Source organism: Eleutherodactylus coqui, chromosome 1 (genome assembly GCF_035609145.1).
Source record: "Eleutherodactylus coqui strain aEleCoq1 chromosome 1, aEleCoq1.hap1, whole genome shotgun sequence".
NCBI classification, from domain to species: Eukaryota; Metazoa; Chordata; class Amphibia; order Anura; family Eleutherodactylidae; genus Eleutherodactylus; species Eleutherodactylus coqui.
In genome coordinates, this window is record NC_089837.1 from 486,039,001 (window position 1) to 486,057,206 (window position 18,206).

Here is an 18,206-nt window from a genome sequence, read left to right on the forward strand (position 1 = left end):
TCCTTAAGCTGAGCACCCAAAAGGGATGTGGGGACACCTAGAAGGTGAGTGAGGAGACTTATAAGGCCATGCAAGCACCTCTGGGTAATTTATGCAAATAAGGACGATGGAAAATACCTCTGCAGCGCCACCTATTGGATGGCAGCATTCCTTTAAATCAAAGTGACTTTTTAACAAGTCTTAACAATGATTGGGAATAGGAAACTGAACCAGAAAACCATACACAGACAGCTGTTTCGGGGTGTTTGCCCCTCATCAGTGTGCAGTAGGTTTCTGACTTAGCTGATGAGAGGCCTGCGACGTGGATCAGGAAGGGTGTCGTGTCTCCTTATGACCCAATGCCCACAGACAGATTATCGCTGCAGAATTCGCTATCAGATGCCTGCCGTGAATTTCGCAGCAACGTCCGTCCACAGCATTCCATGTTAAAAGATTCTTCCCTACCCACAACCGGAAATCAACTGCAATTTTCCGCTCGCGGGGATGAATTGCAGCATGCTCTATTTTGTGCGGTAAACCACGAATATGGCTTCCATTGCAGTCATCGCTGGAACAACATGCCTTGCACTGCGCATGTGTGCCGGCTTGCTGACTGAGACACTCACGGCCGATCTGGAAAGGTGATTATGGGTCTCTGGGGGTCACTGCCGGCGCACCGGGTCTGATTCCGCTGCAAGATTCCGCAGTTGGAATCAAACCCGGCCATGGGAATGAGGCCTAAGGAGAAATGTACGCCTGATCCGACCTATCTGGTCTAATTTACACCAGTTTCTAGAGTAAATTATGTATAAATCTTTTGGTCCAGGTGGCCACGCCCCCTGCCGACTAACATCGCCTACTTTAGAAAAAGTGGTGGGGCTAGCGCAGAAAGAAGAAAAGTCACAAACTTTTAGAAATGTGCCCTACGTTTTCTCCGAAACGACATAGAGGGGGAGCCTGTGTCATGCTGCTGTGACGAGGGTAACAGGAATCTTATGACAGGTTCCCTTTATTTTCGTAAATGGAAGTGGGAAAATGAAAGCAGCATCATGATCATGCGCTGCGGGCAGCCAGGATAGCTTACTTCAGTTTTGATACAGTTTGTATCTGCCACTTGTTGGGCGGCTCTAGAATTAGGAGGTTGTCTACTAGCAATTTACTGGTAAGACGCTCACATTCCGGTGAGTCATTAGTAGTTCTCTTTGGGATGGGGACATGTAGATATTTCTGTGGATTCCTCTATCTTGAGGCTTATTTCTGCAAAATATTGTAATCTCAAAATCACCATAAGGCCTCCTTCACACGGGCGACACAACATCGCTGCGGGAAAATCGCAGTGATATCGCAACGGTTTCTCACGGTGATACCGCCATTTTGTAGCACTACAAAGTTGCATGTGGTGCTACAATGTCGCATGGCTTTGTAGTACCACATGAGAGGATTTCCGGAGGGTATGGGGGGCAGCCTTGAAATATAAGCCCTACCCTGAAAATATGCCGTAGCTGCAGGAAAAAAAAATAGACATCACCTAGAAGCGCTGTCCAGGGTTCCGCCAAAACTTCTTCTTCATCATTTCTGGCCGGGGATTGAAAAATCACGGCTTTCTGGAAGCGCTGGCTGTGATTGGCTGATGTTTAGTCAATCACAGCCAGCGCTCGATAAATGTCTGTGATTGGTTCATTAAGCCCTGGCTGTGATTGGCTAAGCTTTAGCCTATCACAGCCAGTGCTTCCAGGAGGCGGGATTTTTCAATCCCCGGCCAGAAGAGATGAAGAGAAACAGTGCTAGGGACCAAGAGGAAGCTGCAGCAGTGTCGGAGAGGGCTTCTAATGTGATGTATACTGTTTTTCTTAATTTTTCCCTGCAGTTAGGGCTTTGGTTATGGCTTTGACAGTAGGATTTCCTACTGTCAAAGTTGCATTGTACCGCACGCAAATTGCGTTTTCATGCGATGCAACAGAGAGGAAGGCTCCAGAGGGAAACATGGGCTATAAAACCTTGTGAGTCGCGGACATATCGCCGAACCCGTGAGGTTTTTGTGTTGGGTTGTTGCATGCTACAAAATATCGCAGAAAGGGGGCGGGAGCTCAGTTCCTGCTCCTGGCTCTTCCATCCTCCCCCCCCCCCCCCCTACAGATGAGGACGACGTATATTGGCTCGCCGTGAAAACCGAGCCGATATACGTTCGTGTGAATGCAGCCTGAAGCTGAACTTAGGCCGGCTTTACATAAACGTATTTGCGCTCGCAAAATTTGAAATAAGCAGTGAATAGAACCTATTGACTTCAATGGGTTCGTTCACGTGCGTTTATTTTACGGGCGAAATTTGAATGCGCAAAAAAGGATAGAACATGCTCCATTTTTCTACGTATTTGCTCACCAAAAGCCCCCATAGAAGTTAAAGGGGAAGATACGCAAGGAGATGTGTGAAACACTACGCAATTCCACTGGAAAAAGAACACCTCTGACACTAATTAGATGAATTAACCATTACAACCGCTGCGTCTTTGTGTCCCGCGACCAACAATACGCTGCGTCTTTGTGTCCCGCGTCCAACAATATTTGCTCTGCCGGCAGAAAAAGTACAGTGAAATATGCCAATATGGGTGCAAAAAGTGCGATGCGTGGTTTACCAATGAAATCAATGGGAAACATTACGATCCTCTTTCGCGCGTGAAACTCCGTAGCCTCATGGTCTTTTACACGCACGAGTGGGTTTTTGCGCACACCTTAGCACAACGTATTTGCTCTGTGAACGGCTTTTTTGTGCGTGTATTGTTGTATTTTATGGTGATTTTTGCGAACATGTTCATTTGCGCATGGCGGCCAAACACGCCCGATTTAAATAGCTATTTAGCCTGATGAGTACCAGATGTGTTCTTTTCTTCAAAGAATTGCGCAGCGTATTGTACATGCCGTTGTGAGTGCATGTGCCCAACTCCCTTAGACGTCTATGGAGAAAGACAGTGTAGGTCCTATTTTTTTGCGCGAGTCCTGCAGCGTAACTCCGCCTCATGCAAAAGGTCCACTTTTGCGCATCTAGAGCAATAATCGCACAGCCGGATTTTTTTTACTGATGTTTTTCAAAAACACAGCATGACCTATTCTTTGCCTATTTAAACCAGCCGAATGGCGGCCGCGTGAGCTGCCTGCGAACCTTCCTAATCAGGCAGTTACTCATTAACGTGTCTCTGGAGGGGGTCATCTCTCTGTGAACTGGTTTGTGTCCGCTCAGCACATCCATCCTGTCTGTCTGTTATCTTCATCCCATCTCCCGCCCTGCTTTGTTATAGAGGAGCTGTCACACGGGGGCGGATACGTATTTTGGTCCGTGTATACACGGCACATTCACGGACAGGAATATATAGCCGCCCTGAGCGTTTCTGCCTGATGGCGTTTTTTTTACGCTCGTGTAAAGAAACACCAAATCCCACCTGCAGCGAATAAGCAGGTTTAGGCGGGCTTCACACGGGCGATAAAATCGATAAGATTTGCGCGTTCCTAGACGCACAAATATGAGCCTCATTCTTTGTGGGGGTTTCATACACATGAGCGATGTTTTCCTGCATGGCACCGCGATGCTGTGCACCTCATTAGGCTAAACAGCCTTTTAATCCACGAAAAGGGCGTATTGCGCACGTCTGTGAACGCCCCTGTGTGCGCCAAATCTACAGTACTATGTGCAGACACGCCTCCAACCTCTTCAGGCGCAAATGCGTTGCGCCGGGGCGAGCGTGTTTGTGCATAAGGTCGTCTGAATAAACCTTTAGGACAGATTCACACGTACGTATTTGTGCGCGTATTTGCACATGGAAAGTTTGTGCACGCAGTAGAAGGCGTTAAACTCATTGGGTTCGTCCACATGCGCGGATTTGACGTATTTGCGCTAAAAAGAAAAAAAAGCAGCATGCTCTGTTTTCCCGGGAAAGATCACATCTTGAACTCATTACACGAATCGGCCATTTCAATGGCTGAGCGCGTCGGTGTGTTTTATTGCGCACGAAAAAATACTGTTTTGCACGCTGTTACACCGCTGAAATACGCTTCTGCCCGTGTGAACGAGCCCTCAGGCTGGCATCACGCAGACGGAAGCGTATTTGTGCGCGCCTGAGTGATACATATTATCGGAATTTTGTGCGTGCACATTGGCGTATTTTACTGCACTTTTTCTGCCCGCAGAGGATGTGTATTTGCGCGCCGGAAAACAAAGACCTAACGAATGAAACAGCTACTGAGTTCCAGATGTGGTTTTTTTTCCTGCATAATTATGCGTTTCACACATTTTCTTGCATATTGCATGCATCTGCCCCCCCCCATTGACTTCTATGGGGACGTATGGCGCATACAGAAAAACAGAGAATGCGCAAAATATAGAAATGTGAACCAACCCATTGAGATCGACAAGCTCTGTTCTCTGCGTATTGCGTGCGCACAGAGATATGCAGCGTATTCACACCTGTGTGAAGGAGCCCTCGGCTAATTGTGACCCTTCAAGGAGTTCTCTGCAACCCCCATGCTCAGTGTCCAGCAGCCCCCCTTCCCCCGCTGCACGGTCCTCCAGAGCCATGAGCGCCGGCAGCCTGCACTCAGCTGACCTTGCGGATTACAATGAGCTGGGCGGGGCGAGGGCTGTAGGCGGGGTCAGGTAATAGTTGTGGGCGGGGCCGACCGGCCGGTAGCCGCTATTACTGCGGTGTGAGGCTCAAGGGGAGCAGATGATAATTGCACAGCGCTGGGCGTCCGCTCGGAGGTAAGAGGCGTGAAGCTGCGGGTTGGCGGGTCCGGTCTTCACTGCAGTGGGGATTATCGGGGTATAGTCCTCCCTGGCACAGCGGGGTTCTCAGGTAGAAGTGGGGGGCTGGTGGGGACATCCGAGGACACGCCGGGCTGCTGCTGGCTGAGGTCAGCTGGACACTAGAAGAGGGCAGCAGCTTCTGATAACGGCCAGAACCCCCCAGCGTCTATAGGGGGCACCATTTATGGGCAGCTTTGGGGGGAGTAGAACTAGTGCACTCCACAATCTATAATGTCCAGTTATTGGGGTGTTCTGCGCTTACTGCGTTGCTACTTTATTGTATCATATATCACTAAAAGTAACTTTTTAAGGGGCCCCAGCTGGTGGGCTTGTTTCCTGCAGCGCTGCGGCTTTCCTCTTGGGGGTCATTCACACAGGTGTGAGTTCTGGATCTGTGGCTACAGTGTGATCGCTGCTGACATGATGCGCCGCTGGCCTAGAAGTACCCTGTTTCCCTGAAAATAAGACAGTGTCTTATATTAACTTTTTGCTCCAAAAGATTTCTTTTTTTTTTAATTAATTTATTTTTTTAAACATGTATAGCTGCCTGGACACTATTTAAATTGGCTTTTTTTTTTTAAATGAACTGTAACTAGGGCTTATTTTTGGAGCAGGGCTTATATTTCAAGCATACTCAAAGCCTGAAAACTCATTCTGCATCCTTAAAAATCCTGAAAAAGTAGTGTTTTCTGCGCATGTTGTCCTTTGTGTGCAAAAAACTGCATGCGAGTTCCGTTAACTCTTGTGTGATCTGCATATTTGCGCGATCCTGTCGCCTGCAATGTGCTATTTGGGCCCATAATGTAATATAGGATATAGTGTAATATAGAACATGTTGCATTTTTTTTTTTTTATGTTTTTTCTTTTTTGTGGGTTAGAAAAGCGTAGTAAACAACACTTAAAAAAACAAACTGGAAATGAATGCGTTACTAATTGTGTTTAAAGGGGTTTCCCACAAAGTACTATTGATGAGCTACCCTCGGGAGGAGCCCCTTCACCCAGCCAACAACCTATGTTGGGGGTCCCAGCTGGTTTAGAGCCCCTATAATAGAATGGCTTTAGGCATCTCCTGTCCTCATAATGTACATTATATGTTCAGTAGTGGAATCCCAGCACCTATGCAAGTGGCTCCAGATCTCCCCCCACCCCCGCTGGAATATTGATCAGCTGTTTGCTGTTGGCTCCTGTTGTGGTTGCCACTGTATGTTAAGTAGCCCCATTACACCCCCCCCCCCCCCCCTCCAGCTGCAGCGCACATCGATCTTCAGCATCACTTCCTCCTAGAAGATGTATATATCTGGTGAAATGAGGAAACTCTGTCTGTCCCCCTCCCCCACAGTGGGGGTGCTGGCATGTCCTGCAGCCCCCACCCCAATGTGGCATGCCTGCTCTGCCCTCTGGGGGAAGTAGGGGTGGGGGTTTGCTTTCATATGGTAATGTGCTTGCAGGAGGTTGTGGCCTTTAACCCTTCCTGCCATCATCCTTCTGATGATTCTTAGGCTTAGTTCACACTGGGTGGGATTTCTGTGCGGACCCTCCAGGACATTTATAGTAGCAGCTAAGTGGTTGAGACTTTGAAAATCTCATCCACAAGCTGCAAAAAAGATCCACAGAAAATCTATGCAGAAGCCGCCATGGGGTGCGAGGTTCACATCTTCTCAATCAGCCCGTGTGAACCAGACTTACTGGTGCAAGTATTCTAGTCGTCACGGGTGTTACTTGTATTCCCTAGTAGGCCTGTTATCCAGGTTGCTCTCAGGATCTGGGTCCGTTACTATAAGCCCCGCCCCCTGACATACAGCACACTCTATAGGTGCTGTATTACGCATCTGACAATATGCATTATATTGCATCCATACAAGCCTACGGACAAGTGCTGCACCTCCTGTAAGCTCCTAACTTCAGAGGCGCACTAAGAGAATATCTTGGCATGTACCTTGAAACCTATATGGCGGCACATGAAATCACTACCTGGATTAGCTGTGTCCATGTAACCTTGTACAGGAGTTGTGTATAACAGCCGTATTTAGTGAACTGCTGGAGCAAACTAAAACTACACTGTATCACTTTGTGTGGCGGAGGTACTTGGATATTAAAGGAGTTGTCTGGTTGCAAAGTATCCTCAGGATAAATCATCCATAGTAGATTGGTGGGATCCATTTACTCGGACCCCCTGCCATTCAGCTGTTTACCAGGCTGATGCACTAAGTGATTTCTGCAGGAAGCAGACAGCGCTGTTCTTACTGTAGTGGCCAGGCTTGGTATTGCAGGCAAAGTTCCCCTTTCATTTCAGTGAGAACTTGATATGCAATACAAAGCCTGGCCACTACAGTAAGAATGGTGCTGTCTGCTTCCTGCAGAATTCATTACACTAGTACACAGGTTTGGCAATGGACCCCTGCCAATTGCTGATTAGTATTGATGTGGATGGGTGGTCACAGCTATAAGGGCTTGTGCACACAGCTCTGTTACGATAACTTTTTTTCTTTACCTTTGCTTTCGTACACCGGCTTTCTCCTGTCAAATCAGAAAACCGTCTGCTGTGCTCCATTATACTCCTCTGTACAGAAGCGTTCTCCTCTGGAAGCTTCTAGCGGACCATGGCTCCGTACAGGTTCGGTTTTCGTCCTGTGCCCAGCCTTGTACTGATAGCTGTTAGTGCGTCCTCCATCTCTTCACATGCGCTGGGTCAGTGCGAAAGCCATGCAAAGAAAAGCATCAATTGCACTTTAGTTGCAGACATGACTGGATGCCTGCGCTCAAAATTGACAGTTCTGTCTTCCATGTTGCGCCCCCCCCCCCCAGCCGACCAGTTCTGTCTTTGGATGGAATGGAACAGCTCTGGGTGACACTATTGACTATAATGGGGTCTGCCCGCTTTCTGCCCAGTTTTGGGACTGCTGAAAGTGCTGCATGGGGGGCTTTTTCTTCCTGTATTTGCAGCCGGATCTGTAACAGAGCTTCCGGCTGGAGGATCCGACATGGATGTGAAACCGGCCTAATTCATCCTTTCACTCATCCATTTCGGTGTAATTGTTTATAGATCTATATTAGTGGTATACATTTATAGATATGTTTGAAAATGTGTTGTGCAAAAGGCTCTGAAAACCTGGAAAATTATCAAAAATGTGCCGATTCCCTGCCCCTCCCTTTACCACCTTCATATGGAAACCTCAGAAAAGAGGAAACTCCAACTAGCTAGTAATCCAGCAGAGTCCAGGCCACCAATCTCCTCTCTGTCAGCCGGAGCCAGACGTCCTGGAGGTGTGATCAGCTTCTTGAGCAAGCGGCTGGCGAGTCTGCAGAAGTGTGGAAGGGTTTGGTAGGTCTTGTCCTCTGTTAACAATATGCTTTGGTTCACACTGGACGATCTGTCGGCAACAGATGCTTTGGGGGGAAAAAAACTAGAATGTGATACAAAAATGTCCTTTCCCTCTAGAGGTTGTTAACGTCCCAACACAGAAAGTGGTCCGAACCTAAAATGACTGATCACTAAATTAAGTCTGGAAGGCAAGTATGAAAGTTCACATGAATCCATTGGAGGGACAACTGCAGCCTGCTGGTCAAGAATCTGACCTTTGTGACGTCTGACTTGACCTGAATCGCCAAACTATGAATGAGCTCAAGTCACAAAATTCCAGTAAAACTTGTTAGGTGTTTTCAAAAAGCTTGTTGGGGGCGAGGGTGCCCCCTTCCCTTCTCCTTTTAAACCTGCTAGCCGCCTTGTAATTTACACCAACATATGTTCACCCCTCCAGGACTCCTGATAGCCCCGCTGCTGCACCTCCTGTCACCTCACTGGTGCTCTGTTAGACTGCAGCTAACCGCAGGCCTCGGTGGTGCGGGGTATGAATGATCCTACAAGCTGCAGTGCAGATGCCAGGAATTTTTTTATGGCATAGACTGGTGTAAAATGAAGAAATGTCTTACTTGCCCTCTTAAGTGTGTTCTCCATCCAACTCAGGAGACCCAGTCATTGCCACTCTGAAGCTGGTACCCTGAAAATAAGACATAGCATGATTTTCCAGAATTTTCGAGGATGCTTGAAATATAAGCCCTACTCCAAAATTGAGCCCTGCTAACAGTTAATTAAAAGTCAATTTAAATGGTGTCCAGGCAGCTATACATGTAAAAAAGTTTACCCTTTTTAAACAAAAATTAAGACACTGTCTTATTTTCGGGGAAACACAGTAGTAGGCATGTGGCCACTATTTACTTCTGGAGTGAGAGCGGCAGTAGCTGGGGCAGTGGGGGGAGACTTCTTCCCCTTGAAGTCTTGTACAAAATGGCATGATGGGCTTGTCGACGATGCCTTACTTGCCATTATTGCTGCAGTTGGCCAAAATCTTCGAGCAGACAGTACAAATCTTTGACCAGACAATAGTCTGCCATCACAAATTATATTTTGTGTTAATTTTGCAGCTCATGGTTGCCCAAAACTGGCTATATTGGCCGTTTTCAGGCAATTGTCTAGTGTTTGGCCAGCTTAAAGGCCCTTTTACACGGACCGGTTCATTCAAACGAGCGACAATCGTTCAGTGTAAAAGCAGCCAACCATTAATCATTTGCCCATCGTTCATGTTATGCTGACTTAAAAATCATCATTGGCTCGTTCACTAATTTTTCGGTTTAAGTACCGATGGATCAGTCAGTCGGTCACTTAAACAGCGAATCTGGATGAGTTCTTGCTTGAACGAGCCAATGATGTAGCTGCACAAACGAACCAATGTCACACGATGCATCCTTGGGTGTCAACGAACCTTTTGACTGGAAATGCCTCTTTCTGCTTAAAGGATTACTATAAAGTCTTCCCTCTTCTGGTCTCTCAGGGGAGTCCTTACCTGTGTCTTAGACTATTAAAATGCATCTAGTTTGTGTATAACTTGGCTTAATGCCTAAACGGGACACGTTATGTGTAGCTCTGGTGGGTTTTCTTGACCAGTTTTCTTCCTCCTAACCACAATGATGGACATAACTTGCTCTTCTAGGTATCATAGCACCCAGCGGAGGCGGTATCTTTTTATACTAACTAGCATCTTAGAGGCTTCTTATGACCATCTTCCTCTTAAGAACCTGCAAATTCTCTCCACTGATTTAATTAATTCTGGTGGTAACTTGAATCAAATCTTGCACAATTAATGAATTTCAAGGTTTTTCTTGGACAACCCAGAACTTTTACCACTGGTGACCTATTCTCACTATGGATCATCAATGGTCCCTTTTTTGGTGATGAGCTGTTTGCTGGGCTGCCATGATTGTGGACAGAACAGGAAGCAGATAGTGCTGTCTGCATTGCAGTGGCCTGGGTTGGTACTACAAGTAGACTTCCACTGAAGTCAGTGGGAGCTGTGCCTGTAGTACAAATCTAGGCTGCTGCAGTATTGACAGCACTGACAGTGGGTCCAGCAAACTGCTGTTTTGGTGCAGGCCCGCTGCTCAGGGTCACTGCCAATCAACTGTTAATGACCTATCCTTAGGTCATCAGTAGTAAAAGTCCCAGACAATCGCCTTAATCGCCCCACTTGTATCTCTACACACTCTAGTCAATCACTACTAGTTTGCTCATCCCCTGGTTTTTGGCCCAAGTTCCTCAACTCAAATGTGACTTTTCCGAAGTTGTCATTGCTGCGGGTATGGTATCCTACAGAACTATTCACCCCCTGAGGGCAGGAAAGGGGATGAGAAATGCCGGGTATGAATGTATTGCCTTCAACTTTACCATAAATCTGCAGCTCAGACTGAATAAGCTCGCCGCGGCCGCCGGTCATGTGAGCTGATGTCATCTGTTTCTGTAGGACAACAAAGCAGAAGGGCTTATCAGACGCTGACAGCATTGTTTTCTGGAGGATTGCCCTTCAACCACTTCTAGTCTTTACACCCCCCAGCAGTCGTGTTAATATTGGAAAAGCCCTCCTGAAAAATGTTATTTTTTTGAATTGGTCTTGTGTAAATATATTTGGCGCAGATCTCTCACTTAAGTGCATTTTTAACCCCTTTGGTGACATAATTAACTTTTAGCCTTAAGAGCTAGTAAATAGTTTCCCCTTTTTGTGTTCCAGTGGTTACACAATGGGGAGGGTGGGATACACAAGTGCAACAGCACAACAGGGTTTATATATTTTTTTAATTTTTTTTTCCATCTTGGAGACCAGTGTGTTACCTTTTTATTCTATGGCTCATTATGATAACACCAAATTTATGGAGGTTTTATTTTACCACTTTTATGCAATATAAAACTTTTTTTTAAGTGTGGCACCCCATTCCAGGACTAAAGCATTTTAGAACACTTATTTTTCATTCAACAAGAGCTGTATGTGGGCTTATTTCTTATGTGGGATAACTTGTGTAACATATTGAGGTAAATGTACTAAAAAAAAAAAAACTTATTCCAAAACAGAGTTTAAAAAAGTCACAAAGTATGGATGTGGCAATACAAATTGTGTAGCTTTTATTTTTTGCAATATTTTTCAAGCCTTTGGCTTCAATGGAAGCCGTCTCTGTGGAAAACTCACCAAAATAGCATGCTGCTAAATCTCCCCCCACACTAGTGGAAATCGCATGTGATTCTTCGCTTATGTTCATGGAAGAATCACTTCTACATTGTATGGACTGACATTGCTGCGGAACCCACCACAAATTCTGCAGCAAAAATCCGCACGTGTGCATTTAGCCAAAGTCCTCATTTCACTCCTTTTCTTGGGAAAACCACATATGTGACAGTTGGAGAGCAAATATCTTTCGAGTTTTGTGGGGGTGATAACCTGAACAAAGGTTCACTTTACCCCTCTTGTGCCTAGGGGAGAGACAAAAGAATTAAATGTTCTCTGCAGCCTACTTCTTCCCCCCTCCCTCTCAGCTCTGCACACACTGACTGAAACTGACAGCTGTAAATTCAGTATTCCTGACCCCACTTCAAACGGCTTCAGTCCTATAAGGGCGGTTCATACTATTTTGGTGTCCAAGAATCTTAGCTGAAGGAACCAAAGCTGCAGCCATTTAAAGCAGAACAAACTATGCTCGTCAAACTGAAATGTGCTCTTCCCTCATCCTAAATTACGAGGAGCGGGGTGGGGTAAAACCTTTACATAACGCAACGATCGGCCAAATAATTGCTTGAAAGAGCAAATTCAAACAACTGTAAGCATGGCCGCCAACAAGGTAACCAGCAAATGGTTGATCGTTTAGTTTCAGCTAATGGACAAAAGTTGCTGGATGACCAAGTCATCTGTGTAAAGTCAGTCGTTTGTATTTGAACAGCTTGTAAACCAATTGGCATGAAGATCCCCTCTAAGAAACATGTCCCGGCAAACAACTAAGCAGACTGGGCAATCGTCATCCTGTGTAAGGGCCGACGACTGGCATTCGTCTGCTTCAGAAGCTTGTCTGAGCGACTGTCTCGTTGATGGTTGCTCCGTTACCTTTAGTAATAGAGCTGAACTAGGACCAAGTTCTTCAGAGACTTGTGTTCTGTGGATCGGCCCCTGACGGCCTGGCACTTGTGGCTTATATAGCGCCTACATAATCCACAGCTCTGTATGCAGATTGTAAGCACTCACACCTGTCTCCAGTGGGGCTCAGAATTTAATTTCCTACCAATTCTCAACTTCATAGGGAGCCAATTAACTTATCAGGATTTGAGAATGGAAGGAAACCAGAGAACTTGGGGGGTGTGAGACACATTTCCTTATCCTTTAAACTTCTCTCTTCTTGGGATCACAAGCTGGCAACAAAGGATATGGTTTTCTTATGCCTGTTGCTCTCTATTAACCCTTTCCAATCCACTGTCTGCCGTCTTCCAACATTCTGATTGAAGCCTGTACAGTTCTGATGTCTGAAGACGATCGGCAGGGTATGCTCACTGTAGATTACTGGCCGCTCTGTCGGGGGGCCTCCAGCATGTCCCATATTGCAGTACTGGCTCTAGCCAGCAGATGGTGCCATTGTATAACGGCAGAAAGAGAGAGCCCCCTAGAAAACTGTGAATTGAAAAATGATTGCAAAGGGTTAAATGGTGTCTTGTGTATGACTAGCTTTACATTTTGCTTTTTGTTTCTGTATTTCTAGGTAACGAGCTTCACAGATCCCCAGCTACGTCTGCGCATGCCTCACCGTTGGCCAGTTACAATATAAAGAGTGTTCAGCATTGTGCAATGGCCGCACAGGTATGAGTGACTATCTTAGTGTTTGTTTGTGGTTATGAGGAGTATCGGCGGTTACAGCCCTAACACTAATTGTATGTAAATACTTTTGCTTTTGTTCTTGCATTTTTCTGTGGTGCTTGGATTGTGGCTTATTGCATTTACTTTGCAGTGAAAGTAACTAATAGGATGTTTGTAGTTTAAGATGGGCTGAGCGATTTTGGCCAAAAACTACTGTAGCTTTCTCTTTAAAAGATGCACCTGATAATAAGACTCAGATTTTAGGAGGAAAAATATTTTGAACTTGCCAAGACCAGGCAGTGAGGGAGGAATAAAGAGCAGTAGTACCGCCTCGGATTGAAGTACATGCCACTAGGTCAACCTGCCATTCAGGGACAGCTGAGTGTAAATGTAATGGTGGTCTTATTACTTGTCACTCAGCTTCCAGCAGCCCTGAATGCCACGTTGACTAGTTAGAGCTATGTGTGTGGTATAAATGCTTGCGTAACACTGCAGCTGGCATTCAGGATCCTGGAAGAGCTGAGTGACAATGTAATAATTCCAGTAGTTGTCACCCAACCTTTCAGAAACCCTGCATGGCATGTCTCATTATGGTGAGGTATGGGGTATACATTTTGTCCCAACTAAGTACCAATCAGCTGTACCTTCAGGTGTCTCTACTTCCCTGCTATTGAGCCAACAGTTCTGTGAGGAGGGGAGGAGAGCCGTCCATACCTACAGCTGATTAGTGGATGCGGGTGAGTAGCAGCAGTTTTCTCCAGTGCTCGCTAATCTGCTGTCTGTACGGGTGGCTTTCCTCCCCTGCTAACGATCACACGTCCGCTCCATAACACACAGCTGCTGACTTCATAACTGGGAAGGAGAGCAGCGCGTATGAACCGGTGATTACTGAGCACTGGAGTGAACTGCTGCTCCCCCCATAAGGCCTCCTTCCCACGAGCGTGACGGGGTCCGCCGCGTAATATTACGCAGTGAAGCCCGTCACGGCGCCCCCCAGAGCCCCTATACTTACCAGCGGGAGATAGCGTGAAATCGCTTCCCCGCCCACCACCGCCCGTCACCGCCCACCACCGCCGCGTCACCGAGCGTGTCACGTGACGCGGCCGGCCGTGTCACGTGATGCGGCCGGCCGCGTCATTTGGCATCAGATGACGCGCGGCGGTGGGCGGGAAAGCGTTTTTTCACGCTATCTCCCGCTGGTTACAGCGGGAGATAGCGTGAACGGACGGCTTCCATTGACTGCAATGGAAGCCGTCAGTGCGTACAGCCCGTCCTCACCCGCAGAAAATAGAGCATGCTGCGGGTGAGGACGGGAGAAATCGCGGTGCGTAATTCCGCGCTGGAATTACGCATCGTGAGCATTGTGCTATTAGGTTCAATAGAACCGAATAGCTGCGGGCAACGCAGCGGATTTTCGCCGCGAATTACGCGGCGGAAATCCGTTCGTGGGAAGGAGGCCTTAGGCACACATTACCACCCCAGTGTCCTACAACTCCTCCCCCAGCCTAATGCCTCCAACCACAGGGGCAGGCTTAATCTTAATTTCATGATTCTGATTAAAGCTAAATCTGTGCCTTAGCAAAATGCCGATTAACCGAAATCATTTGATTGCCAAGCCCTTGTTTAGGATTATTCCCCATTACATGACTGTCCGTTGTAAGCCTACGTCTGACTTACACTAACTTACACACTTTGTACTTTCAATGTCCTAGGTGGGAAATGATGATAAACTTAATGCTGACCTAAAACCATCAGGTGTTCCCAGTCCTCCTCCCTCCACGATGCCAAAGATCTCAACCGTTCTGTTTCCTGAAGGTATTGTGATGGGGTGTTGGTTCATTCATAAAACATACTTGCTGCTGCCTATATTAAAGCCCTCTCAACTAGATTCATAAAATTTGAGCCATGGGGCTGGTTCACAGAGCGGACTGCTGGTAGAAGGTCTGGCTATTCCCACTACTGTCAACTCTTGATTTGCATGCAACATGGGATCTTTCCATACCTATTGTTGGAGATATGCCAGTTACTGTTTATTTGGGGTGGCCCTGCACTCTTTTCAAAAGTTGTGGGGCTGGCACAGAAGGAAGAAAAGTTGCAAAACTTTGCTACTTTTGTCCGTCAGTATTCTGGTGTACAGTCTACTGGAAGTGTCCCCCATGGTGTTAAAAGCTGGATGTTACATACTGGAAGAAAGTATGACTTCAGGCTACTGACTCTTCAATGTGAGGCACAGCTTGGCGATGCGGCATCAGCACTGTTAGCCTTTGTTACCCGGTAGAGGACTGAACACATTCTGTCTCCGATTATAGATGCATACTTATTGCCTGGCCTTTCTCCCCTTGCAGATAAACTACCTCGCCCAGCGGTCATTGATGTAGTGAGTAGCTATGCATCCAGTACAGATATTGCTACTGAAATTAAGGAAATCCTCTCATCCGTCTTAAACCTCCCAAGCCGTATTAAATCCACTCTGTCTGTGAATAAGCATCTGCAGGACCGTGATCTGGCGAACGGTGAGGACAGCTACACCACTGATGATGATGAGTCGGATGGTGATCATGATAGCATTCCATTGATGGCAACTGCACAACATGACATCCGCTTCCGTCGGCACACAGCCGCCTGGGATAACTCCGAGATGGACTCACCAGTGGGCTCGCTTGCACCCCTGGAAAGCTCACTAGACGGACCTGAACTGGAATCATTACATTACTTGAGATGTAACGACTGCCACGGAATAATCTTACCTGGTTCTGAATTTGTCTCCCCACTGAACTTGCAAGTGAAGTTGGCTAAGGAGAATCGGCGATTTTCTACACCCAGTATTGGACCATACGGTTTTATTCCGACTCGGCATAATCTTAATTTAGAACAATTTACTTTCCACTTGAATGAGGCTGCAGGGGACGGCGAGGCTTCCACTGGAGAAAAGTCCTTTCATCGGAGATCAGCGTCCTTCTCGAATATTTTTAAAGGTAATTGATATTAGTTCAGTGCGACAAATGTGATTTTATGTTATGTGCACACATAGGTAATGACCAGGAAATGCTTACAAGACGGGGACAGGAAGTCAGATGGACGCAGTAAAATCGCTGACTTTGAAGATGCTTGCAGAGGGCTGTTATATTCACGAAGACTCTCACCCAATACTTGGTGAAAAGGAGTTTGCCCGCGCCCCCCCCCCCTTATCTAATCAGAGGGTCACATCAGCGCTATGGCTGCCTTAAAGGGCCGTTAATCATCTTTGATTTGCACTGGTGTATTCAGACATGCACTTGACATGAGCATGACAAAATAAACGGCAGTGTGACCTGTAGTGTCTATAGGACCATGTAAATACATGTAACATGCATATTTTCCCCCATGAGTCTCTAAGATGAACACAGGTGGGAATATTTGCTCCTGATCCAACCAGTGTGCCCAGATCTTGCACTACTGCTATTCCGGTTGTTAAACAGGCAATACTCACAAAATATGGGCAGCAGTGGCTGTTTGTGGTGTCCCCCTCTCCATCCCACATGGGCCATTTGTTCATGTGAAGGAACGCCTGCATATGGACTCGCTGGCTATAATGGATGAGCATGTTGTCCGTGAAATATACAGTCAGCTTGTCCTCCCTTCTAAGTGCTATCTGCGCCATAACCACACCTTATATGTTTGCTTCTCCAATTAAGAAAGTGGCCTCCTTGAAGAGGAGCAGCTTTGGGCAGTTGTCTGTTTTCTCAATTTACTTAATTAGTAGAGATGAGCGAACCTACTCGGCCACGCCCCTTCGCCCGAGCGGTGCGATTTTCGAGTACTTCTGTACTCGGGCGAAAAGATTCGGGGGGCGCTGTGGGTGAGTGGGGGGTTGGAGTGGGGGGAGGGGGCTCCCCCCCCCCCCCCCCCCCCCTCAGCGCCCCTGAATCTTTTCACCCGAGTACTGAAGTACTCGAAAATCGCGGTACTCGATTGAGTAATTACTCGAAACGAGTACGTTCGCTCATCTCTATTTAGTCATGCACAAAATCGTGAGTAACAACTGAAAAAAAAGTATAACTAGTAGTCCGGGTTGCCGTAGTTTTTCCTGCAGTTTCCTTCACTTGCACTTTTAACTGCTGTCAAAATTGCATCTTTAACAACCTGCATGTTTACTGTAAATTGCTGCAGTCTTATAATGTGGTCTTGGACGTACAGCACACTGATGTGTCCTTTACCGGTTAAAGCCACTGACCTAACTATATTACAAAACTAGTCTAGCCCTTTAAATGAAACCATTGCGACTTACTGCAACAAAATTACATAATGGAAGGTAAAAAATGTGTATCTGGTTGGCTAGAACTTCAACGTCTAGCTAGTATAGAAGATAGGAGACCGTCCTGCAGGAACATACAGCACTTGGCGCTGGAATGAGACTATTTGGTCCAATACACGAGTGATCCAATTTGGCACCTCAAAACAAAGTATTTTCCCTGGTTACGTAAAGAATAATAGTTTGACCTGAAGTCGCTCTACATTATTGTGAATTCCAGAAGAACTGGTGCCGGCACATCAGTCTGACCTTGCTGGATTCTTTCACCTCCTGTGATGTCTAGTTTCCTCTCGGCTGTCACTCCAGATTAGTTTTACAGCTTTTATCAGTATTACCTGGTTGTATAACAAGTAAATTTGGCAAATCTTTTTTTAATTTTTTTTTATTTTTTTTTATATATACTACCTTGACAAGTTTGCTGATGCAACTAAAATTGGAGCCGCTCCAGATTCTCCATCTAGAATTCTGGAAGTCCTTGACAATCCCACCGGAAAAAACTGCTTCACACGGGCGGATTCCAATTGGAAATCCATGGCATTACGTGGGCATTGTAAAGCATATAGGTGCTTTTTCACTCTCGGATACATATCCTGCAAGCTGAGGAAAAATCACAGCATGCTTTATTTTGCTATGGACGGCCCCCATTGAAGTCAATGGAGGCTGTCCGACCCGCAGCCCATACGCAATTAACAGGAAATGCAAACTGTCGTTTAAAAAAAAAAAAAAAATCAGTACTGAGCAAGACCAACTGTGAACTGCCAGTCATGCGCAATACAGAAAACTCGGGTACGTGGGATCACGGCCGGCTTCTCATCCGGTCTGCCCGCCTTCTGTGAAGCCGGCCTAATGCACATTACCTCCATAGAGCCGTGCAGTGTAGGCTTGTCAGCTTGTAAGTTGGCGCTTCTGTGATCTCACCCCTGAGCGATAATGGCTGACTAAAATGAGATTGTGCCCGCCTCCATTCAGGGTAAGAGGCAGTA

The 18,206-nt window shown here is 46.5% G+C and overlaps 1 protein-coding gene across 1 annotated transcript in view; it reads left to right on the plus strand.

Annotated features, from left to right (window-relative positions):
• The first annotated feature begins 4,656 nt into the window (after positions 1-4,656).
• RUBCNL (rubicon like autophagy enhancer) overlaps positions 4,657-18,206 on the plus strand; it is a 38,444-nt gene continuing 24,894 nt past the window's right edge. Inside the window, exons 1-4 of the mRNA XM_066589010.1 lie at positions 4,657-4,728; positions 12,838-12,935; positions 14,645-14,747; positions 15,278-15,907. Of these exons, the coding sequence (XP_066445107.1) occupies positions 12,924-12,935; positions 14,645-14,747; positions 15,278-15,907 (745 nt within the window). The 5' untranslated portion in view covers positions 4,657-4,728; positions 12,838-12,923. The remainder of the gene's footprint in view (positions 4,729-12,837; positions 12,936-14,644; positions 14,748-15,277; positions 15,908-18,206) is intronic.